General features: G+C 38.0%; 3 protein-coding genes across 3 annotated transcripts; 1 reads left to right on the top strand and 2 right to left on the bottom strand.

The window, feature by feature from the left end:
- Nucleotides 1–8,006: 8,006 nt before the first annotated feature.
- Nucleotides 8,007–9,936, bottom strand: LOC133710061 (putative pentatricopeptide repeat-containing protein At5g40405). The gene has a single exon (XM_062136037.1). The coding sequence runs from the start codon at nucleotides 9,892–9,894 to the stop codon at nucleotides 8,041–8,043; it is 1,854 nt and encodes a 617-aa protein (XP_061992021.1). The 5' UTR covers nucleotides 9,895–9,936; the 3' UTR covers nucleotides 8,007–8,040.
- Nucleotides 9,937–12,761: 2,825 nt separating this feature from the next.
- Nucleotides 12,762–15,154, top strand: LOC133709355 (homeobox-leucine zipper protein HAT5-like). Its single transcript, XM_062135072.1, has 3 exons — nucleotides 12,762–13,362; nucleotides 14,017–14,414; nucleotides 14,502–15,154. Exons 1-3 carry the CDS (start codon nucleotides 13,236–13,238, stop codon nucleotides 14,964–14,966), a joined length of 990 nt encoding a protein of 329 aa, XP_061991056.1. The 5' UTR covers nucleotides 12,762–13,235; the 3' UTR covers nucleotides 14,967–15,154.
- A 4,671-nt stretch (nucleotides 15,155–19,825) lies between these two features.
- LOC133709997 (uncharacterized) lies at nucleotides 19,826–22,002 on the bottom strand. The gene is made up of 2 exons (XM_062135964.1): nucleotides 21,090–22,002; nucleotides 19,826–20,539 (listed from the first exon to the last, which is right to left on the bottom strand). Exons 1-2 carry the CDS (start codon nucleotides 21,632–21,634, stop codon nucleotides 20,125–20,127), a joined length of 960 nt encoding a protein of 319 aa, XP_061991948.1. The 5' UTR covers nucleotides 21,635–22,002; the 3' UTR covers nucleotides 19,826–20,124.
- Between the last annotated feature and the right edge of the window lie 3,381 nt (nucleotides 22,003–25,383).

The following is a 25,383-nucleotide window of genomic DNA, read 5'->3' as shown; positions in this document are numbered from 1 at the left end:
AGAGTGGGGGAGGATTGAGGAAAAGGTTCAACTTGGGGGAGAATGGTCTAGACACCATTTAGAAAATGACTTAATTTGATCCCCCTTTAAAAAAATCTATCCAATCCCCATGTTACTATAATACTCTGTGGAATATTAATCAAATTACTTTCCTCTTCCATTTCCATTTGTGACATTGCCTCCTTCCCCAGTCAAATACCCAATACAACTGAACAAATGAGTAGGTTGCTTGGTTTCTAAAAAGTTGTCTTTAAATCTCAGAGAAAAAGAAATGAAGAATCAAATCACAGAACTTAAAAAAGAAAATATATAGGGTACCCCTTATCATGTTTGACCATGAAACTGTATATTAAATGCAAAGCTATTGGTGCCTCACCTTCCTAATTATGGTATGCTATGAGAGTTTCACAGAATGGGGATGTTAAAAAGGAGCTAACCCATCTTAAAGTGTGATTTTTTATTTCCCTAAATATCCCCCTCCACAAATTTTTGGTCGGAAGTTGCTAAAGCAGCAAAGCTCTTCCATTTTGATGATTATAGATGAATAAATATTAATCCAAGTAAAGAACTTATTCTTCAATCTTTATTATACGTGTAACAATCAAATTACATAAGATTTAATTAGATCCCTGATAGAAGAATGGAAATCCAAGTCGCATGACATTGTGGAGCTCATAGATTTGGTGATTACATAATACAAATAATTTGGACATGATGCTGATTGAACAATAGCCATGGAAGAGTTAAAAGTAGGCCAAATTTTAGCTTTATTACCCGACACCCACAAACACAGTCCCCTTCCCCACTCAATGACTCACCCCTCTTGCTAGTGGTGCAGCCACGGAATGATTTGTCTTAAACTTAAGGGACATTTATTACGTGTGACACATGTGTAAGTAAGATAAATATAACCGTACGTTAAGTATTTTAAAAATTCTCACATTTTATCTTAAAATTACACTATAAAAAACATATATTGTAAATATACATTTTAATAAAAAAAATTTCATACATTCACTGTACATCATCTAACTATTAAGACATGACGGGGTTGTATTTGTTTTAAAAGTAAATATACACTAAAAAAATGTTAACACAGAATCTCACATTCAACTTTCTTATATGAATATATGTTCGTCGTCTCTAAATTAAACAGTGAAAAACGTGCATATATACTAATTTTATGAGATCAAGCAAGTAGGTAAGAGTTTGAATATGAAAAGGAGCGAGACTTTCTTAGTGAGATCAGAACCTCCTTTAGACTAGTCTAGATGATGGAATGTATTAGTTTATGGAACATGGTAAATGTGGCACCGTCTTATTTGATCAAAATCACGGCCAGTCCAGCTATTTAATTCATATCGCAGATATGGATTGGACAAGATTGTATGGTTCCTGGCATCAGAATTTCATGAAAGCTATACCATATATCTCCAGCACATTCACAAAGATAAGAATTCACTCATAAATTTTATTTTAAATATTAGGTTTCTTTTTGTGCATATATATATAGTTTAGTTATGGACTACGAATGAGGACCGACACAGAGTACTTCGGCATTTTTGAGTGACTTACTTCCTATGCAGCTGTGAGTCTCTACTCTCTTTGACCCTTCCCACTGTTTTCTCGAACGACCAAGAAAAGCAAGAGTTTGCTTGGAGTTGAATCTACCACGTGTAGTGATAAATGTGCCGAAAGGAATTCATCTAGTTCATAACTTCATATAATACTACGGACTGATTCGATCTTCGATTCTCAGTGCTTATTGTATCACTATAGTCATCAAGCCCTATATTTTTCATGGTAACAATTAACTATAAACGAGAATGAGGGTTTGCTTGAGAAGATGAAATAATTCAACAAGCCCTGGATTTCATGGTAATTAACTATTACTAGTAAACGAGAATAAGGGTTTGTTTGAAAACATGAAATAACTCTGTGTTTGATTTAGATATAGATAGTATTTCGTTTTCAACACGGGGTTTTCGATCAAACTTTTTGAGCTGATGGCAATTTGGTTTCATGCAACTTGTGGCTATTCAGAAGCTAGCCGTACCTGTAAGGCTGTAATTATCACTAAAGGTCACTGTAAGAGAGACCCTGCAGGCACAAATACAATGAATTTAAAGGCGGTTTAGATATGATTCTCTTGTATGTTTGGATGCTACAGCTGCAATGGTGCTGCAATGAACTGCAATTAATAGAGGGTTTCTATATATCAGATTAAAGCAGCAGCAAAGTGAAGCATCAATTCTAGGCATTCATTCTGTGCATGGAATATTATTAATTATAGTTTTGTTTAATTTGTACTTAAATTAACTTACTGCCTTTACTTTAACATTAATTTTTCCGTTGATTTGCAAAGACGGCCTTCTAATTAATCATCCTAATTTGTCAAATATCATAAAATGATTTAGCCAAGATCGAAAAATAAAAATTAAAAACTAATTAAGCACAAGAGCTATTCATCATCATGATCTAACTCTACAAATTATGGACTACTAAATTAGCTTCATAGAAAAAAAAAATCCAAAGGAGAATCAATTACTCAACTTGCCGCAAGCACAACAACCCAAAAACACAAAGAAATACAAACAATTCATGCTTGATATAAAGTCTCGAAAGATTTAGAGCAAGTTCTAGATTACATGCACAATGAATTGATCACACAATGAAAGAATTAGTGCATTTGAAACTTGTATGCACTCTCTTAGGCTCAAAAGCTCACATAATTAGGCATAGATATTTTCAACAAATTTAGTCTTCATCTTTCCCACATTAATGCATCTTAATGTTATCCACAATGCCTTAAAGAGTTGGATAAAGGCGGGTAAGTTAAACTGTGTATGTCCAAACTTTGATCCGAAAGTCAGAAACCTTGGACTCAATCAACATACGTAATTTACAATTTTTTCAATTACCATCTTTGACTGCAAAACATGGTCCCGTTACAGAAATGGAGTAGGCTGGAATGAACCAAAAGTTTTGTAGACCAAAGGGGCCCAACTGACGTGGCCAGTTCATAGCCTCAGAATTTGGATACTTTTTGTTGACCCTTACTGAGACGTGAAGTGTAATTTCTGTGCCGTGATGTAAAATGAGGAGGGGCTTCTGGTATTTATCTCCGAACCCAGCTTCCTATAGAAGCTGCCTCACAAACATCTGCCTTCCGCGATATTTGTTCCCTTTTAAAAGCAGAGAGAGAGCAAACCAATCCCGGGATCAATCAACCATCAATCAGCCTAAATACCGGCGACTCTGGCTCTGTCATTGTTGTTATGCAGATGGATTTTAAATATTGTTATTCAGTTTGATTTTGGTTGGAGAAGATAAGATATATGGATTTCCACCTGTGTTAGTAAGTCAATGAAGGCGCATTACTTTTCTAATTGGGTAGGCGATTGGATAGTAGATGATCATCAGAATGCCAACAAGCCAAACAAAATTCGAAGCAACAGAAAGCCCATATCTTGAGCATATAGCTTGTGGAATAATCTAACCCAGAATGGCAAGTCACAAGTCAATCGCAATCCCAATATCCCATTGCATCTCAATGAGCTTATGATAAATCGAGTAAGCAAAAATACCTCTCTGAAAATTAGAACAAATGTTACAGACAACAAAACGGCAACAACAGGGTCAAAGATTTCATCAAGGTATAAAGGAAGGGCCTGAAAAATAAAAATAAAAATAAAATCCAATGAGCAATACACAGATAAGCACTTTCCAGGTCCGAAACGGTATTTAAAGATCCTAAATTTACAGCAGAAGAATCCAATTCAGATAGAATTGATGCTTGGTTTCGAAGAAGATGACATTGACATGCATCCACAAATGGCAGCAAAGCAAACTTGGACTGTGAATAACCTCAAAACTTTCTCAGTGTCTGGGTGATTCTTCATCTACTTCAGAGTAAGATTAAGGACCCAAAATCGATCAAACTATTTTTAGTCTTTGCAAACTTCTCTCCTCCTCGACGCAGCTGCCTATGTCCTTCTCCCCTAAAAGCCCATGTGTAACTTCATACTTTATAGTTTCATCTAACTTGTCCTATGTGAGTTGACCTGGTCAGTCTAACAGAAAAACAGACGGCATCTGCTGGTCTACAAATCTTTTGGTTCATTCTAGACTTCTCCTACAGAAATATCCAAACTATTTTATCAATGTCATTTTAGAGACGTATCAAGAAAGATAATATGTTGTTTTACAAGAAATTATTAACAATAACCAAAAATACATCGATAAGATAGTAACACTGTTTGGCAACGTGAAATCTATTATTAGAACTTGGCATACAACTAATTGGTTCATGATATTTGATATAAATTAGTTCTTATCCAAGCTATTAAGATCTTGATATTATATAATGGTAGGTATGCCTAATTTCAAGGTCAACAAGGTTTCATTTTCCCAATTTCTCCTGCATATAGCCATCTCTCACTCTCATTTCTTGTCTTTTTGCTTACTGTGACATCACCTATGAAACCGATCAGTACTGTTTAATTCAAAGAAGGGAGGGAGCTAGCTAGGGCCATCTCCATCCCAGCTGCATAAAATCATTAAGTACGTCTTCTAAAGTGTGAATATAACATATAGGTAGCTACAGAAATTAGGGAATAAGGCTTTGAATATTGAGAATGATAGCAACGAATATGAAAGTCCACCCTTTTCTCTTTCTCCCTCTCAAAACTAATCAAGAAAGTCTACTCTCTTCTCCATTGGCTAGCTGAATGCACTACACACACACACACACCCCCCATAGACAACACAGATCATACAGATATTGATAAATAATTGTTCAAATTATTAGTCCGTCTGTTCGATCATGTGGTTGAATTCTTTTAGGTTGAGCTAATGAGCTGACTTCGATTATATAAACTTCGGTGAAGGACCGTAATGAAAGGGCCGTATATATCTATATACATAAATGTATAGTCCTTCTCCCCAGCTAGTCCATATATATCCCGTGTGCATTGTGGATCTGTATAATACCCTCAAAGCCCGCCCCATGATCCATCAATGGCCCCAAGGTGAAGGGCACTCCTCCAAGTTTGTTGTTCTTGGTCCCTCTGAGCTTGTCTCTATATGTATATATAAATGCCGCCTTCACTACCAGACAGCTAGCAGAAGAAGTTGAAAATACATTAACGTCCTCACGCTTCTTCTTAAACCTTAATCTCATCTAAAGAGAATCTAAAATTTTAAATTAAGCTGCTTAAACCTTAATTTTATGTGATGGTTAATTGGAAAGTTACGGAAGTGCATGTTGAAAATTAATAAAGTTTATAGATCGAGTTTCTTTCCATTGATTCTATCCTGTACGTACATCTTGATCCCTTGACTTGATGCATCATAAATTTAAAACAGACATTATGTAAAGTTGCACCAAGATTGGCTCTCTACAAGACTGCCTGTTACATAAACTAGCTGGTTTCCCAAACTGGTTCTTCACGAAAAGAAGCAATTCTTGCCAGCTAGAAAAACAATTAAACATTGATATTATCATTGAGTTTATGAGTTTTAGGAGCTGCTTTAAGTGATGGAACTCAAAAATATTGAATGATTTCTCATGATTTTTTTGGTTTTCCTACTTTGATAAATCATAATAAAAAAAACCATTATTTGATATTTATGAGTTTTGTCAATTCTAGAATTGCTTAAAAATCATAATTTGAAATGGTGAAATTTTGGTGAGAAAATAATCTTTTGGTTATAAAATCAAATTTAATTTGAATTAACCAACTTCTCGTAGAGTTGGAAAATAATATGACATATTTTAGTGTGCTTAATGTCACTTAAGGAGGTATTGTTAGCCTCGCTCGTATGGATATGAACTTAAACATAAACATAAGTCCCGTTAACCTCATTATACATGGATTACTTCTTTCTCCGCTCATATAGATATGAACATAAACACAAGTACCATTAACCTCGCCACACATGAATTACTTCTCCCGTATCTTTTGGATGATCGATTTGAAACCATGAATTCTATCTCGATGATATCAAAAGAAGTGACAAATTAGTGGAAATTTCATTAAACAATCTCCTTGATGATATCATATGATTCCAAATAAGAAGTGGCCAGAAGTCCAGGGCACCTAATAGAACTGAACCGAAATACACAAAAATACAAAACATAGAGAGAATGCTGTTGAGATAGATAATTAACCAAAGGTAGCATATATCTATGACTATTATTCTCCCTGTAAAGATTTGTGGCTCACAATCAAATCCACTGCTCTATTAGGACCTCAAAAGAGTACCGTAAAAAATTATACATGCATATTGATGAGATTCTTATTCTTCGAAGGCGAAATTAAGCCATGCCCAAATGGCATCTTGCAGCCTTATTGTGTTATCAGTATTATTATCACACTCTCATTTCAGGTCAAATGCTCATCTCGAGCTTCTAGATAAGCTTCACCGCAGAACATGCATAATGAATAACAGACCATTAACGTTATATGCAATCTCGTGTAACCGAACAAAATTAATACAATACGTACAAAGAAGATTAACATCACCTAGCCTAGCCTGTTCTGCTCTAAATTGATATTAAATCAAAATTAAGTATTATGGGAATCTTGGGATGTTATTTTTTTTTTGACAAGATGAATCTTGGGATGTTATACAAAGTGTTTTCCAAGCAGGCCGGTTTACGATGCATATTGAGGGGCGTTCAGTCACAAAGATCGAGGACTGTATTCATGATTTGCATAAACCCTAGATTGTAAGGAAAGATGCCTAAACTAGCCAGAATCTGCACGATCGATGGTATATCTCTCTTCTTGCTTTCTTTTAAGTTTTAACTGAAATAAAGTCAGGTGGCACAATTTGACGTACTTCTTGTTTTCTTAATCAAGACTAGTTTTGATAACAAGGGATGCTTTTATTGCTTTATGAACCACTAATTAAACTAACTAACGTACAGCTTCCTCTCCTTCCTAAAAGTAGGTTTGCACTCTATCCAAGAGAATTGGTTATTTGTCTTGCAGTACAGTACGTCACGCATACTTAAAATGTAAGCAGCGAGCTATTCTTCTTGATGAAGGAAAAGTAGATACCCTAGCAACTTGCTTGGGTTGGGGACCACAACACTAGCTAGAATGCTTTTTCACGACGAAATTTTGCACCATAGAAAATTAGAAAGATTTAATTTCTATTTAGGAACGTTGACTCAAAAATCAGTAGTGCTCTAATTTTGTTATTTTAAAATAAAATATTAATAATGAGAATCTTGTAAATAAATTATGGTACCGTACGTACACACATTGAATTTGACTTTCTATCTTTAAAATAATTATAATATTACAGAAGAACAGCCCACGTGAACTAAGTCGTACGATTCCTCCTAAAGTAAAGCTAGAATAAAAGGAGGTATAGCAAAAGACAAGTTTTTGGTTATGCCACTTGACCATAGGTCCTGATGGGCATTGCTAATAAAGCAAAACCACCAGGCTAAGAAGGGATTGGCGAAGGACACATGTTTTAATATTAATTTTTGTCTATAGGCATAACATATGCACCCCGGAGTTGCATGAATTCCTTGGTCATCAACCAAAGGCTCTCTTCCATGAATACATTTTATCATGATATTTTAGGTCTAGGTTGTTTTAGGGGTGGCTCTTTCTAACCTTTATATGTTAATTGTCTATCGAAAAATAAAAAAACTAATTGAAACTTGATTGGTTGGTGAAATGTGCATAGGTTTATATGAATCTTTCGTAAATGTTCTGTTGATTCCTGGGCTGGAGAAATGGGTTGAGATGTGTTACTTTTTGTATGGGCTGAGCTCTACGTTGTGTGCCCTCTCGAGCCCACTAACAGCTTGGTTACTTATGGTACATCAGTAACTCAGATTTATACCGGTAGCTACAGTGAATATCGAGTTTAGACAAAATAAAAATAAAAATATCAAGTTTGATTCTGTGAGGAAATGCTCCAGACTGCTCTGATGATCTCTAGTTTATTGATTCTAAGAGCAAATGAAATGATACATCAAAGAATGGTAAATCCAGCTTTATTTTCCTTTCTTTTTCACCAATAACCCTTACAAGAGCACTCACCATTTTGAAAATGGTGAAACCTATTTCTATCTCTTACTATTATCTCTCTATTGAAAATCTTGGATATCATTTTTGTTACATCATGACAATCCCAACAGACCCTGAGGTTCTTCACAATCCTAATGGGCACTCCTTCTCTCAAACTGATCAAACCAAAAGCAATGGCAAACTTCTCGCTGTGTTTAAACAATGCATCCTCTTTCTCTTCTTCTTCTATATCGAACAGCACAGGGTTGGTATTGGCAACATAACCTGCTAATTTCAGCCGCCAGGAGATTTCTCTCAGCATCATTTCGATTTCATTATACCTCGGATGAGACTTGTCGTCCCCTGCAAAGAATTCATGAACTTCCCCATCAACTTCTATGACACTACAACCAGGAAGCTTCCTCACACCTTTAGCCTTCATATTTTGCCGCACATTACTAACTCCATCATAAAGCTTGGAATCCGCATATATATTGGACAAAAGCACATAAGCACCGTGATTCCTGTCCTCGAGTTCTACTATCTTTCTCGATGCAAGCTCACCAAGTTCCATATTCCGATACATTCTACTAGCGTGGAGCAAAGCCCCCCAAGCACCCGCATGAGGCTTCATTGGCATGTTGTTAATGAAGTTCAGGGCTTCATCTAAACGCCCAGCTCGGCCATACAAATCAACAATGCACCCATAATGCTCTAGCTGAGGTTCAATCCCATAAAATTCTTTCATCGAGTCAAAATGTCGACGACCTTCCTCAACTAGTCCAACCACAGTACAACCCCTAAGAACCGAAACAAAGGTAACTTCATTTGGCCGAACGCCTTCTTTCTCCATGACTGAGAAAAGCTCAAGACACTTCTCACCAAAGCCATTCATAGCTAGTCCCCCCAAGGCAGTACTCCACGTATACACATTCTTTTCCTTCATCCCCCAAAACACTTCCATGGCCTTACTCATGTTCCCACATTTCGCATACATGTCAAGGAGTGCAGTCCCCAATGTCACTGTCATCCTCACCTTGTTTCTCTCTATATATGCATGAGCCCATCTCCCTTGATCCAGTGCCCCCAAGGGACAACACGCCGATAACACCGAAACCATACACACCTCATTCACCCTCACACCCTCCATTTGCATCAAATGGAACAAACCCAAAGCTTCCCTGGACTTCCCACATTGCGCGTACCCCGCAATCATCGCATTCCAAGCAATGGGGTCTCTCTCAGGCATTTCATCGAACAATTGCCGTGCATAATCTACATCCCCGCATTTAGTACAAGCGCTCACAATAGCAGTTTGACACACCAAATCAGGCTCGGCAATGCCGCCAAACACTCTATGACATTGCTCCAAGCAACCCAATTCCGCATACATAAATATTAAAGCACTTTGAACATGCGGGTCATTCTCAAACCCGTGCTTTACTAATGCACCATGGACCGAAGGACCAGTCTCAAATGACGAAAGCTGCGCAGAAGTGCGAACCAAGAAGTTGAATGTGTAGTTATCGGGGAGAATATTGTTACGTGAATGGAGGATTCTGCTGTAAAAGTGAAAGCTTTTAGTGGGTGCGGAGCTTTTGGAATAGGCTCTGATCATGGAGTTGAAGGCGAAGAGAGTTGGGTTGTCACATTGGTCCAGGATTCGGTTGGAATATTCCAAATTGTTGGGGTTCCGGACGGCAACGGTGGCAACAAAATTGCCGGAGAGGTGAGGATAGTTGAGGACGCCGTTGATGAGGAGTTGGGTGTGGATTTGCTTGAGATCTTTGAGAGTGGTGGATGAGTCTACTAGTGCAATTGTTGGGTGTTTTGCTATGCATCTCAAGGAGCTCATCATGACAATGTGGAGTTGGGCTTGTGCATTTCCTCTCCTTTTCTTCTTTGTGGCTGTCTTGTTTATTGGGCTTGCAAGCCGCATTAAACCAATAATCTCTGCCCAATTAGATAGCAAGAGACCAATCACTTTAATACTTTGCTTAATTACAATCCACGATATTATAGTCCGACAAAATATATGCCCTATTCCATCTGAATTTATTAATCAGTTGGTGAACAAGCTTTTACCCACTTTACATTGCAAGTTTACTTGACCTTTTGGTGCTTATGAGTCACAACAATATATTGGCTAGTAACATGTACGAGGCGATTGGAGAAAGTCAGAATAGCAAGGATATGCCCAGATTATAAACTACAGTTGATTATCTAGTTATTTTTAAACTATGCTAAGGCCTAAGAGCCAGTTGGCAGTTAAAACTTAGAAGATTGAACCCTGAGTCCTATAGGTTGGTGAAAATTTTCCTTCCGTGGGGATGATATTTTGGAAAAAATTGTCTGCAGGGGAAGATTTGTACCATGGAACCATATCAGCAATAATGCATTTGGCAGTTAACAGAAAAAATGGTTTTAGCTAGAAGCTGTTTCTGTGAGGATCAGGAAGTTCTATTCACAATGTATGTATGAATAATATTAGTCTTCGAGTATAAGGGTATACGTTTTCAACGACTGAAGTTAAAAATCAACTTCACGAGTCTGCATCACAACCTAATCAACACGAAGTGAAAAAAGTTTTTGAATCTGTGCATTATGTGCTCATGGATCTCATTTTCTTCTAGACCTTAATCTGAATGCGGCTTGTAACTTCTAGTAGTGATCTGATCGGAGAAGCCATGTACGTATGACCAAATGAATACTATAAAGTCAACCATATGAAAAGTTGAAAAGAAGCAAATGATCTTTGACATTGGATGATGATGAGTAGCTGAGATTCAAACTGTGAAATAAATGGCGTCCGGTCTACCACCGCCCTTGACTTTGACACACGTAACTGCACTCACCCTCTGGCTTATCAATGCAGAACTGTCCATCTCTTCCTGCAAATTGCAACTGCTGCTGTAATCTCTGCAAATTGCAACTGCTACTGTAATCTCTGGAATTAGGCCCCAAACGGATGTTCTACAGTATTTCGGAGTTTTACATTAAATTCATTAATTGTATGTGGGACATCAGAAACAATAAGTAATTTAATAACTCTCAACTCCAAAAATTCAAGGAAAATTCTATAATACATGCATGTATCTCATACACACATTTATAAATATGACAACAAATTTGTTGTCAGAGTAGTAATGTTGAGTCCTATTTTGTGTAATCTTAGTTCTAATAATGGTAATTACACCACCTACGACCTTGTTACAAGTTTTTGAACAAATTTGTTGTCAATGTTGTTATTTTTGTTTACTTATATGTAAATAGTGTAAATAAATATGGTAACTTTGTTATCAATTTCTAATTTTAATTCAAATAAATATAATTTTTGTTCAAATAGATATAAAATGAGTGTATGATAAACATCACAGTACCATAGTTTGTCTCAAATTTCAATACTACATGTAAACTATAGAACTTTCACCATAGCTTGCTTATACAGTTTGGAGTTTGAAGTTTAAAACTTGAATTGGAAGTCACAGGAACCTGTAATATACAACCTAGCTAGTTACGACTTTGTTAGACTTGTGGGCTGTAGTTTATTACTTTAAATGCGTAGCCCATACCTCTAAATTTCAACTTCCTCAAAGATAGAGACATTATTTTGGTCATTACAAATATCTTGTATGAAATCTCAAGCAACTGTTCTGGCTGCTAATGAAAACTTAAGCAACTTAATTAATGTTGGGGAATTCAGATTGTAATCGTACTATACTCAAAAGAATTCAGATTCATATCAAAGTTCCTTAGCAGGGACAAGAACAATGATCTTGGGCTCCAGGCCAGAAAATCTTGGATGACAATGGCTAAGAGCCTGTTGTTAAGCTTGAGCCAGCCGAGTTAGAAAACGCGGCGGCGTGAGGATGCGCCGGAGGAGCCAAGTAGAGTCGGGAGGTGAAAGCCAGAAAGGGAAAGAGTGGTAGGTCAGTTGTCAGTGCCCTACAGAAATTAAAAGAGTGGTAGGGACCTAGGGCGCCATAGGGTAGGGTGATGACTGATGACCCCTCCGGCCCTCCCTTCTGATTCTTTGCATTGTTATCATCTATAAAAAATTGTATAATGCTATTTTATGTTCATTTACCAAACTACCCTCGTCCTTAGTTTCTATTTTTCCATTAACTTGGCTTATAATACACATTCATCATATCTAGAGAAGCTCGTTACATAGCTAATTTTTGTACACATGCATTATGAACATCAAAATCCACTTTGGCTTGGGATTAACTTTCTCTATTGAACTTGGTGCTATGCCTCACTTTGTAATTCTTAATGTTAAAAGAGAATTAACATATAATGGGGTCAGTGAAAAGCAAATGCTGCTAACTCTAAAAAATATCAAGATAAAAAAAGCTTAATAGTGGAATAATGCATACGCTCTCTGTTTCCCATCAAATAGAATCATACTAGCTGACATAGATATTTGATGGGCATAATTACCAATCATTTTGTAAAACTTACAAACAGTGTCATAATCCTTTTAATACAGTGATCAAATATACTTTGTCCTAATTCATTGGTACGTCTTAACTACCTTTGTTAATCAAAATTGAAATCATGAGCTCAAAACAAAGCCCCCCTCCTAATGCTTTGAAAATGAGATGGAGATTGGAAAAATTGACCAATTACTGTTGAGCATGGAGCAGACTTCAGTACATAATTAAACCTTTCTTTTCTTTTCGTTCAATTAAGTGGGGTACTTGGGTAATTTCAAATAACTTGTCTCTACTCTCTACTGCCCCAGAAAAGAAAGCCTCCCGTCTCTTCACCAAGCTCCTCCTCCTCCTCCTCCTCCTCCTTATAACCCCACCAAGCTCCCCCCCCTAGGGAAGAATCTCTTCTTTCTCTCCCATCTCTGTCCTTCAAAGGGTTTTGAAATCTCTGGCTTTTGCCAACTTCCCAACCTTTGAAGAAAAAGCCTCTCGTTTTCATTTTGGACAAAGCTTTTTTCTGCTGCTTCTTCATATAAACCCAAGACTCAACCTTTCCCTCTTAAAATTACTAGTGCCTCTTCTTTTGAGTTGATGGGTTTGAGCTCCTCCACTTTCTCTCAGGCTTTCCACATTACAGTGATTCTCACCACAAGCTTCTCTCCCCCTACCAAGCCTTAGATTAGACCCCAAAGCAAGTCCCATTAATCCCCTGAGAATTGAATCACACACAGCACTGAAACTAAAATTAAGTACACATAAAAATATGGTGGGTGGCAAACGATATGGTGCTTCTTCGGATATGAATGCTGTTTTTCAACACGAAAGGCCTCCTTGCTCTTCTGACGTTCTCGAGTCTCTTTGGATTCCCACTTCATCTTCATCTTTTCATGGTATGCTGAGAAATCCTTTGCATTTTGCCCTTCGTGGGTTTCTTTGGCCTATTACCTCTCTGTTCTGTTTGATGTTTTTCTTTCTTTTTGGGATTGCTACCTTCATTTTGGTTCCCATTTTCAGTTGCAATTTGGGTTTCTTTGGTTGACTTTTGGTTGTGCATATCTGCTTCAATGTTGATAGATACTAAAGCTTCAAGCTTTTTGTTGTAGCAAAAGCTTCCGGATTTCATAATTGTTCCCATTTTGCATTGGTGCTGCTTATTGATTTTTTTAAATGAACTTTGCTTATTGATTCTTTTCAGCAAACTCTTTTTAGTTTTTTAGAAAAGTTGGGGTCTTTGACACTAATTGAGTATATGGTTTGCCTATTTCGTTTTAATCTGCTTAGCCAACATATTAAGATTGAAAGGTTGAAGCTTTTTTTGCCTAAGCTCTTGATCCACTCCACTCTGTTCTGTATATTGTCTGTTTTGATTGTTCTGTCTAATGTGTTTGTTTTCTTCTTGAATTAGTTTCCTATAACATATTTTGAATTAGTACTAATTCCTCTAGCTGCAATTTTCAGTCCTTTTTAAACACAACAAATACCCTTATGTCAAATTGCCACTAGTGAGTTTCTAAAGTATGTTCTGTTTGTTTTTGGTTCTGCAGGTTCAAATTCAATGGTCAATTTTGAAAATGTTAGCGGTGGAGACTCCATGGACAAGTCACTCTTCCAACCTATTGATAAAGAAGAAAATGGGGATGACGATTACGAAGGTAGCCTGCTGCATCAACCCGGAAAGAAAAGACGACTTACAGTTGATCAAGTTCAGTTTCTAGAGAAGAATTTTGAGCTAGAAAACAAGCTTGAACCAGATAGGAAAGTCCAACTTGCCAAAGAACTTAGCTTGGAGCCTCGCCAAATTGCAATTTGGTTTCAAAACCGGCGGGCTCGGTTTAAGACCAAGCAGCTCGAAAAGGACTATGACTCATTGAGAGCTAGCTATGACAAGCTCAAGGCTGATCATGATAAGCTACTAAAGCAGAATGGAAATTTGAAGAATGAGGTAAATAGGCAGTATTGTTTTTACACTAGTCATTGATTCCTATTGTGAAACTATCGGTTTTAATTTTAATTTGGGCTATGTGAACAGGTTGATTCCCTCAAGGACAAGTTGCTTTTGAGAGAGAAAGGAAAGGAAAATTTGGAGTCAAATGATGATGGAATCAATTCGCCAAAAATGGATATCCAAAATGCCATTCCAAATAATACTGCTGATGTTTATGTGCCGATTATGGTATGCAAGCAAGAAGATGCAAGTTCTGCCAAAAGTGATGTGTTCGACTCAGATAGTCCACATTGCACTGAAAACCATTCATTGTTGTTAGAGCCCACTACAACTGCTGATTCCTCTCATGGATTCGAACCTGCTGATCACTCAGATTTCTCACAAGATAATGAAGATGACAACAGCCTCACCGGAAGCCTTTTGCATTTGCCACCACCTTGCTTTTTAAAACTCGAAGACATCTACTATGATGATCCCCCTGCAATTTCTAGTAATTTTGGATTAATCCCAGTAGAAGATCAGCATCCTTTTGGTTTTTGGCCCTACTGAGAAGTTTGTATCCCACATTGCAATTCTGGTAGTTTTGTATTCCCCCTGGAATATCAGCCCAGCCCTTTTGTTTAAGGCCTCACTGAGAATCACATTTCAAATTAAACTTGTGCCATCGTCCGTCATGCAATGTCAAGATCTCAGTTGTAATTACGGTTAACTAGCAATAAATCCAATTATTATGCCAATGCTCGTGTTTCATTTGCTTTTGCGGTTAAAGATACAACATAGTTTTGTTCATAAACATGATCCCAAACTATAAAACTTTTGTTATAAGCAATCTTGTTTTGTGAGATTTCGAGTTTACTCATCTGGATAACGTATCTTGATGCATATTTAGGAGTTTGGATCACGCAGAATTTGATAATCTCTGTTTTATAATTGATCCTTCTGTAATAAGACAAAGTATTGTAAAGAAAAAATCTTGGCAGATACCAACATATTATGCATGGACTTGTTATATTGGGTTTTCTTGAAACAATAGAATTATAATCGAATATTTACATGTTCCTCAACAGTCAACACAACAAAGACTGCAGATTATATTCTCAAAAAAAAAAAAAAACAGAGACTGGAGATTATGATCATATTATTGTAATATCTTTTTTAATGTGTTAAATGTTAACATCTTTCTGAAGTAACGTCCAAGACAAGTAGTGTATTATAATAACAGCGTGAGAAAACTGAGTTTTGAATCAAAAACAGAGAAAACCACCGTATGAAAAAGATGGTGATCGAGCAAAAAACGAAAAAGTCAAATTTTTGGGGTACGGTTCGGTTCATCTTCTTCAAGTAGTGACAATCACTTGTGTGATTGGCAAGGACTTTTGGGGCCCGAATCCCGATCAGAGGATGCTGACAGCTTTAGGGTTTAAGTATTCTAAGATTTTATATTCATTATTTTCAAAACCCAGGTGTTGTTTTCTTCCTAACGATTGCGTCTGAAGAAGAAAATGTAGAAAATATTGCTGATGCAAATTTGGTTTGCCCAAGAAACTGTGCCCTCGAAAATGTAAAACACTGTGTTTAGGGTATGGTCTGTGCTATTGTTAATTAATTTGATGGAATAAACATTACATCATGCATGGTCCATGGGTCAATATAAAAATGAAGCTTACTGGTTTGTCACACTTCACGTGAACTTGAGCAAACTTTGCTTGCTGTGAAAAAACTTCAACTTTTTCGGGGTTAGAGAAACAAACAGTGGAAACTTGACCTCCGAAAAACCCAAGTTGAATTTTAAGTCTAGAGTGAAAAAGTCTTGCTATTTTTCTACCCTATTGCAGTTTTCACGGTGCAAATGTGCACTGCTCTTTGATTGTTCTTTTGTCCATTCAAAAGGGGCTACTGTGTGTCTGTGATCTAATCTTCTGCGGGAAGCAATACCAATCGAGGTTTTCTTTTTTATTTGGGTCCTTACCCAAAGTACTAAAATTGACCAAAGTTATCCCACTTATCCCAGCAACAAATTTTTATTCTCATTTACCCTATTTAAAGTAAAATGACAGTTTTGCTCTTGATGTAATTAATTAATTACAGCTTGCCACTCTCTTTCTCCCCTCTCTCTCCGCCCTGCAAATCTCCGATCTGCAATCTCTCTCTCTCCCCCTCCCTCCCCCACCGCCCTCAAAGACTGCTTCAACGACGTCGTCGACTAGATTCGTGAATCGCTCCAGTAGATGAAGAGCCTCGGTTCGGGTCTCGACGGGTCGGTCAAGTCCAACGTTTTTGGAGATGATCTAGAAATTCAAGGACCCTCGTCGATGAATACTGCTCGTCGATGTCAGAGTCTGGTAGTTTGGCTCTAATTGGGTTGCCCGTGGAGGAATACTGCTAGTCGATGTCAGAGCTCTCCTAGTCTGGCTCGGATTGGGTTGTCGGCGATCAATTCAAGTAGGACGAGCTCGCTGGGCACGGTAAGGAACCTAGTCGGTGGCTGTCAGTGTGTGGGTCGTCGCCGGCGTGAATCAGGCATCGTTGATCTGGGAGTTGTGGTTGAGTTGATTACGGGGTCTGATTGCAACATCTAAAAAAGGCTTTGATTTAAAAGGTTTTTTTTTTTAAAAAAAAAAAATTTTGGATGGAGAATAGTGCTACTTCTGTGTTGCAAATCAAAATGGTGCTACTTCTGTTTTGCAACAGAATGCCAGGAAGAAAAGAAAAAAGAAAAAAAAATGTTTTATTGCCTCTTAATAAACGTCTATTGGGGGGGGGGGGGCAATAGAAGTTTTAAATTAATGTAATCTCCTTGTTTTTTTTCTTTAATCAAAGTTTTATTTGTCTAAATTTAGGGAGATTAGTTCCCATTCCGGCTACTGAAAGTTCTATTAGGGGGCAATAGACTATTGGAGATAAAAGACGTCTATTTGGGGGCAATAAACCTTTCGGGCGACATATGAAATCTCCGACGACCTCTTTGGGGACCTCCGGTGAGGTTTTCAAAAAAGTCTTGTAGGCGGTGGCTGGTGACCGGATTCCGATGAAAGTTGGCCCCGAATCCGGCGGCCGGTAACCGGGCTCCCGCGAAGTCTCTTATAGTTTCTCTCTCTTCCATTATCTCTCTAAGTAATAAAAGGGTGACGGTAAAATAGTCTTAAAAAAAAAAAACTTAATTGAGTATTAGGGAAGACTTCCTTAGAGTGTTTTGGGTAAGGGAGAATTAAAAAAACTTAATGGGGTAAGTGAGAAAAAAAATCTCTAGAAATGGAGTAAATGGACAAAAACTCTTTTCATTTTTGTTAAATCAAACAGGATCAAACTTTTGATATGTCATATGAAGTTGGGAATCTGAATGCCGAGTACAAAACTAGACAAGTGTCGTAATTTTATTTGATCAAACTCCCTGACACTCTTTTCTTTGTGCATTTTAGAGAATAAAACTGGCAATTTACTTTTCTAAGCGAGTGATTTGTGTTTGTCACACCACACCATAACAAACATAAACCAATGAAAGATCAATGTGTTTCATGCGGGGTTTGTAAAACCCAACTACTCAAATTAAGGACAACCGAAAGAGGATTTGTGTAAGAAAGGTAGGGCCTTGCCATTGGCCTTACACAGTTACACTACTTTGAAGATATTTCCCGACCGACGGTCCCAAACTCTGAAACAGACAATTTTTACATTGTCCGGAACTAGCACCAGGGACTCCGCCACCCTCTACCATATACGTATCGAAAGTAATTAGGCCAGGCCCACAATTGGGCCCAATGTTGCAGACGGGTCCGGGCAACGTGGCAAGGAGTCCATGGTGGTTCTGAAAGCAAAGCTGGGAGGGAGGGACCCCCTTTCATCTAGTCTGTTCCAGGAGGGAGGTAGTAGACTAGTAGCAGTCTATATATAATATATATAGGTCTCAACTCTCTCAAGATAAGAATGTAAATGGGCGGGTGGTTACATCAAATTGGGCCCCCGGGACTCAAAATGGGCACTCAGGGCATGTCCATCAACAACCCTCTGTGGCTGATGTCACACGTGTGCAGTCTCTTTCGTGGGCCCCATCTACCCACGCGGCTGCCACACCTTCTTGTCAGGTAGTTCATTTTCGTCGATGGCGTCTGATAAGGGGGTGGGCGGCCACCTTCTACCTTTGACTCATTGATCAGGACATATAATCGGCAATTCTCTATTTTTTATTTATTTATTTTGCTGATTACAAACAAGAAAAACATTACGACTAAAAATTTGTACAACAATCAATATCGAATTGATCAAAATAGAAAGTAGAAGAAGCAAGAGCATTTCCTCATAAAGACAACAAAAAAAACAAAATCAGTAGAAGCGCTACTGCATCATCTCCTATAAAATTGGCTTATCTGAGAATGTGTATGAAAGAGATACCATTTATACTATCAATAAGAAGCTTTGAGCCTCCTTGTATTTGAATTTGATGGTAACCTTTGGTAATTGCTTGGCGAAGGCCTTCACGAAGAGCTAAAGCTTCAACTACCAAAACGGCGGAATGACCAATACTCTTCTTGGAGGCAAAGATTGGATTGCCACCACTATACTTGTACAAAACCTGCCGCTGCCGACTTGTTTTGAAGGATTGAACCGTCGAAATTGAGCTTGATGAAACTAGAATCAGGAGGTTTCCATTTGATGTTATCCTTTTGGGCAATTCTCTATGCTAATTCCTACATTAGTATATTTTGAAAGAAGTGGCCTCTGACAAGATTTCACTAAATGGGATCCCAATCCAACTCAAGACTCTTAAACTCTAAACCCTCGCTGTTGAAAAGGGTTCAGTAATATACAAAGTTGGAAGAGCAACTGTACATTTACAGTCACACAACTCCTTCAGAATTCAGATGAACTAGAGAGAAATTTGTGACTTAGATGTACTATTTCATGGCCTTCTTCAAAGGTGTAGCAGGACTATCACTCCGTTTTCAAAACAGAAACTGTCTTCCTTCGAAGAATATCCTAAGAAAACTAGGAAGTATATTCAGAACTCTTCCCTAATGCAGCAACGCTTAAGATAAAGATCTAAACAACGAAGCAGAGGGGATACCAACATGTATCAGTCCATTGTTTGGGCAGCATAGGTATCAGTCAATTGTTCTTTTAGTAGCATAAACGGATGCAATTCATCGATTGCCAAACATATCAGATGTATCATACAATTGTTTTTAAAGTAGCATAAACAGATGAATTTCATCAAGTGAGAAACAGAAAATGAAGCAAGCAAAATTTGACCACAAACAATACTGAACATATCATATGGATTTGCTTTCATTTCCAGGAATCATGAGTGAATATAACCCGCTCAAAACTAGTTTATGTGGATATTTGGAAATCCTGCTTCATACTAGTTTATGTGCAAATAACCTGGTGATTCGCCCCTACAATCCGAGACACAAAGAAAGAAGACATTTGACCTTACATTGTTTACAGTCACATTCAACTACAATAACCTGTTCCCAGTTAACCAGGAATTTAACCTGTTTGAGAGAAGATGCATCTCATATTACTTCATTTCTATTTACAGTATCACAAAACATTCATAAATTTTCTACAGCATAGTGTACTAATTCCAATTATGCTGTGACAATGAAAACATGTAGCAAGTCAATAGAGATTGCATAGTCTCAACGTTCAAAGTCATCAGTTAACCCACGAGATGTATTGGATTACTTCAAAATTTCCAATCTTATGGTCAAGTTGATGAGCTTAAGGACTTCTTAAGATTCCGAAGGATGCTCCACATGAACGTAGAGATAAAGAAGAGAACAATACCAGTAACAATAGCATATTTGAGACCAAGGTTCACCAGCAAATTCACTAGAAGCCCAGCCAACACAACACCAAAGAAATTTGCGGACACTGCTGACCAAAATGGCATATCAAGAATAGAAGCTACAATGGCTCCTGTCCATGCTCCTGTTCCCGGGAAAGGCACAGCCACAAACAACATCAGACCAAGCCATTGGAACTCCTCTACAGGGCCAGCTTTCTTTTTAGCCTTCTCAAACAATAAGTCAAGGAACTGAGATGCAGCTTTATTCTTTCCAGCAAGGAAAGATGCAAATCTCTTCAAGTAAAGTATGATGAAGGGCACAGGAACCATGTTCCTGCAGATCATAGTCCCAAACATTGTTAAACTCAATGACAACACAATTACAGTTCCCCCTCCCCAAATCATCACAAAATAACTGCTTGGACACACAACAAAGTCAGGGATACTACAATAAGGTGGAATATTGGAACCTGAAGCACACATGCTACTCAACGAGCAAAAACGTAGTAGGACAAGGCTGATGATAAATCATTCAAACAGATGTAAAGAATCATTATAAGCGTTATACCTCTTATTTAAGGCAATTAGTACAAGCATTATAGTCCGAGATGAATAAGTCATCGTATCTCTCTAAAGCAATGAATCACTATGAGCATCATAGCTCTCATAAAAAAGGAATCATAATAAGCAACTAAACATTTCAGCTCTAATCTAAAAGACTTATTATAAGCAATGTACCTCTCAATTGATAGCTATCTCCTACTATCAGTCCAATATCACTATAACCACTCTTACTCTATCAAAAACATACAAAGAAATCACTAATAGCAAAATGCTCAAAGCACATTGGTGATACAAAATTGCAAGAAAAATTGAGTACTAACCCAAGAACAGCTAGAACAGTTAGCATAACAGGCTTGAGTTGCAACCAATAACCAACAGGAATAGCCCCACGAAGCTCAATCACCGGAAGCGTAGCCAATGCAAACACCACAGCCTCATCAGGCCAGCCCAAACCCCGAAGCCCATTTGCAATCTTCAGGCCGAAAGAGGAAGCTCTAATCGAATCAGCAGCAGCAGCAGCGGCAGTGGCAGCTGCATTGGCATCCCCGGAAGCAGCAAACCAAGCAAGTGAAACAGAGGCCCAAAGCAACACCCAAAGCCCAAATTTGACCGGCCGTTCTTGGAAAATTGACAAGACCTCATCTTCCTCAAACCCATTTGAAGAAGCTCGTGGAGGAGAAGCTTTCAGAATAGGGACTACTGGGCGTAAAGAATGAAGCTTTATGAGTCCATTTGGATTGAATGGGGGTTGTTTGGTTTGGGGAGTGAAAGGGTGGGAGTGTTTTGGTGAAAATCTGAGGAGGGTTTTGCCAAGAATCAATTTTGATGTTAATGGAGATGCTGAGGCTGATAGAGTTACAGCCATTGCTGAAATGGGAGATGGAGAAAGTAAAAAATGATGGGTTTTACTTCTTAGCTTTGAATTCGGGATGTGATTGACATTTGGGGGGTTTAGAGGTGAGCCGAATTGGGAGGGGTTTCTGTTGAGGTTTTATGAAAGGGTTTTGGGGAGGGAAAGGAAATTGCGAGGAAAAGTTTACTGTGTCCAAAAGTGGTTTGTTCCAAGATTTGGTTTTTGTTTTGAGTTCTGGTCAGGTGAAGATGATGATGACGATGATAAGTGAGCGGCAAAAACCAAGTATGGAGGACTATCCGAGGTTTAGGTTGAGATGGGAAGGCAACAATGAAATGGTCCACGAAGAAAATTTACCTCTTTTTAAAAAAGAAGAAGAAGAAGAAGATTCTCTTTCATAATCTACCCTCTAAATATTTGTTATTTTGTTGTTCGTTGTTCGTTGTTGATTTGATGTATCAAGGTTGAAGACTTGAAGCATAACAATTTGTTCGATCACTTCGATAACTACGAAGAGAGAATCTTGCTCTATCCTGTAAAAATGGCCTTTCACAAGATTTGAAGGTTAAAGCATAACAATTTGTTCGACAACTACGAGAGAGAAACTTGCTCTATCTTGTAAAAATTGCCATTCTCACTCTTTATGAGTTCTCTTTAATGTAATCAGTATATTCTTGTATATGCAAAAATTAGAAGTACTGATCACCTTTGAAAGGAGCATTAATGTTGGTAAACTGATAGGTATGTGAGAAACGGTCTAGTGATCGTTGATACTTGAGAGGAAGGCCACATAGGTGTCGGTCGTGAATTTTTACTAACGCGTACTTTTAAGATTGTGACATGTTATTACATAATATGGAATATTCACTTCAGCGATGTCTACTATTGTACTTTGACATATCTGTTGAGTATGAAGAACATGCTTGACATATTGTTGTGAACAAAATTAATGTGAACTGTTTATCGAGAGTGGTTGGTATCATATCCACGATGATGAATTTGGTGTTAAAGATAGTATCTAAGTGGTTAGATACTGCCACATTGGATTAGGCTGTATCAGGATTAATACAAATAGACTTGATGAGTAATTGTCGGTGATAAACATGGGTTGCTCAGTGATAAGGAACTAGTTCCGTTTGAGATAGAATGTCCATATATATATATATATATATATATATATATATATATATATATATATATATATATTTTTAATTAAATAGAGGATTAGGCGATATTAGTTCCTCTGCGACAGCCGATTTGGGGTGACTGGCACCCACCCACAATCTCGAAAGAAAGGGGGCCATCGCAACCGGGAACCCACCGCCCATCCCTCTATTTTATTTTATTAAAAAAAAAGGAAAAGAAAACACAAGAAGAGAGAGGGGGACAAGAACCAAAACCTCTCTGAAAACAAAATGAAATAAAGTACTCAAAGTGAGCACTGAGCTAAAATAGTTACAAACTAATGAATAGAGCAATCATGCAGCAGAAACCACCGTTGCATGAAATCTATCAAGCACTTCAAAATTAGCTAATACGGAAATTCGGTAATCCTTGCAGATTGTGAACAAAGGCAGCTGATGCACAAGGAGGGCAAGAGTCCCACCAATAATGCCCCTCATGATCCAACCCATAGTTAGCTAAGCAATCAGCCACTTGATTCCCTTCTCGATAAATATGTGAAAACTGAATCTGCATAGAAGAGAGAATGATACAACAATTGACCCAATCAACACTTAGACGCCAAGGGACTGAGTAATTTTTATTGGCAAGAAAGTGAATTGCTACTGCTGAATCACACTCAATCCAGAGAGAAGTCCATCATTTTCCTGATGCTATTGAAACTGCATGAATAATGGCTTGAAGCTCTGCTTCTAGGGCAGTAGCAATACCCAAGGAACCAGCAAAACAACCCATACAATTACCCAAGTGATCACGAAAAATACCTCCATAGCCCGCGAGTCCTGGCGTCCCACGAGCAGCACCATCTGTATTAACCTTTAATTGAAAAGCACAAGGAGCATGCCAATTTACCTCACGAATTTGATGTGATCTTGAGGCTCTACCGCTGATTCTAAGAGCACTGAAAATACAAAGCTCATCTACTGAGTTACGCATAATTCCTAAACCCCAAGAATCAACCTCTCGAATTTGCTGCTTGATAGAGCGAATCAAATAATCAGTAGTTAAGCGACGCTCATCAAAACGGATAGAATTTCTAGCCTCCCAAAGAGAGTAGAAGCCAGCTCCCATCAGTCCCCACCATAGCAATTGCAATTGAGTACCAAAACCATGTTGCAGTGGGTAAGAGAAGAAATCATATATATCCAGGAAATGAATACTGACTTTAAACCAAGATAAAACTGCAGACCATACCTTTATAGAGAAAGAGCACTAAAAAAAAAGGTGGTGGGCCGTCTCAGCAGATGCATGACAGAGAGAGCACATAGAAGCAAAAGAAAAGCCTCGCTGAAGTAAGAGATCATCTATTAAAAGCTTACCATGAAGAAATTTTCATAAAGTAACAGAGTTTCGAGGACGAAAGCATTGACGCCAAACCCATCTATCCCAAAGAACAATTGCCTGTTTACTCCTCTTGAACTCATAGGCTATAGATAAAGATAAACTCCCATCAGAAGAATCCAACCACACCAGCTTATCCTCCATGTCTGAACAAGGAAGTCTAACAGCTGAAATTTCTGACCAAAGTGCAGAAAGATCAGCAATCAAATTTGTAGAGCAATACCAAGAGCCATCTCTGATGAAATCAGAAAATTTGGCACATAATAATTTGCCAAGCTGATGCACAATACCCAATCTATCAACAACTGAACCATTAAGCCAATTACCATGCCAAAAATCAATTGATCGACCATTGCCCACTAACCATTTAGAGTTGTAGAAAATATCCATAAACAAGGGTCGCATGCCAGGCCAAATAGATGATTTTTTATAGTAAGAACATGGCTGACCTCAACGTTGAAGAAACCGAGCAGAAAAAAAAGCAGCCGCTGGTGTAGACTTAGTTAAGAAATCCCAAATTTTTTTTAGGAGGAAAGCCTTATTAAGAGCCATAATATTACGAACTCCAAGACCACCCTCCTTCAATGGAGCACAACACTTTTTCCAAGAGACTGGATAATAGGCTCTAGAAGACACATTGCCGGTCCAAATAAAATTCCTCATCCAATTTCGAACTTGTTGCAATACAGTCCTTGGCCAAGCATAAATTGTGAAACTATGGGAAAGCATACTAACCACCACAGAATTGACCAGAGTTACCCGTCCTGCCATGGAAAGAGAATGCCCTCTCCAATTAGACATAACATTACAAATTTGATCAGCCAAGACTTGGAAGTAAATTTGCTTTGGACGGCCAACAAAAATTGGCACACCAAGGTACATGAAAGGCAATTTACCCACTGAAACACCCAACCAAGAATATATTAGAGTACGACGATGAAGAGCTGACTTCCCCAAATAAACATGAGACTTGGTTTTGTTCACCAATTGACCCGAGTTGAGTCCGTACTCCTCAAAGAAAGCCATAAGATTTAGTAGGCTTCTTTTATCTCCCTTACAAAAAACCATTATACCATTATATCATCAGCAAATAAAACATGAGAAGGGACTTTCACAGCACGAGGAGAGGATATAGCTTGGACATGCCCCATATCAACCAAACGCAAGATACCACGGCTAAGAACCTCTTCAGCAAGGCAAAAAAGAAGAGGAGACAGTGGATCACCTTGTCGAACTCC

Source organism: Rosa rugosa, chromosome 5 (genome assembly GCF_958449725.1).
Source record: "Rosa rugosa chromosome 5, drRosRugo1.1, whole genome shotgun sequence".
Classification (NCBI taxonomy): Eukaryota; Viridiplantae; Streptophyta; class Magnoliopsida; order Rosales; family Rosaceae; genus Rosa; species Rosa rugosa.
The sequence above is the reverse complement of the archived record's forward strand: the minus strand, read 5'-3'. Positions and strand labels throughout refer to the sequence as shown.

What these genes read in the sequence shown, in the direction of transcription:
- LOC133710061 (XM_062136037.1), bottom strand. Translation starts at nt 9,894, where the DNA reads ATGATGAGCTCCTTGAGATGCATAGCAAAACACCCAACAATTGCACTA.
- LOC133709355 (XM_062135072.1), top strand. Translation starts at nt 13,236, where the DNA reads ATGGTGGGTGGCAAACGATATGGTGCTTCTTCGGATATGAATGCTGTT. An exon ending in TTCATCTTCATCTTTTCATG is followed by an intron (nt 13,363 to 14,016) that starts GTATGCTGAGAA and finishes TTGGTTCTGCAG; the next exon opens with GTTCAAATTCAATGGTCAAT. An exon ending in ATGGAAATTTGAAGAATGAG is followed by an intron (nt 14,415 to 14,501) that starts GTAAATAGGCAG and finishes CTATGTGAACAG; the next exon opens with GTTGATTCCCTCAAGGACAA.
- LOC133709997 (XM_062135964.1), bottom strand. Translation starts at nt 21,634, where the DNA reads ATGGCTGTAACTCTATCAGCCTCAGCATCTCCATTAACATCAAAATTG. An exon ending in ACTGTTCTAGCTGTTCTTGG is followed by an intron (nt 20,540 to 21,089) that starts GTTAGTACTCAA and finishes TATGATCTGCAG; the next exon opens with GAACATGGTTCCTGTGCCCT.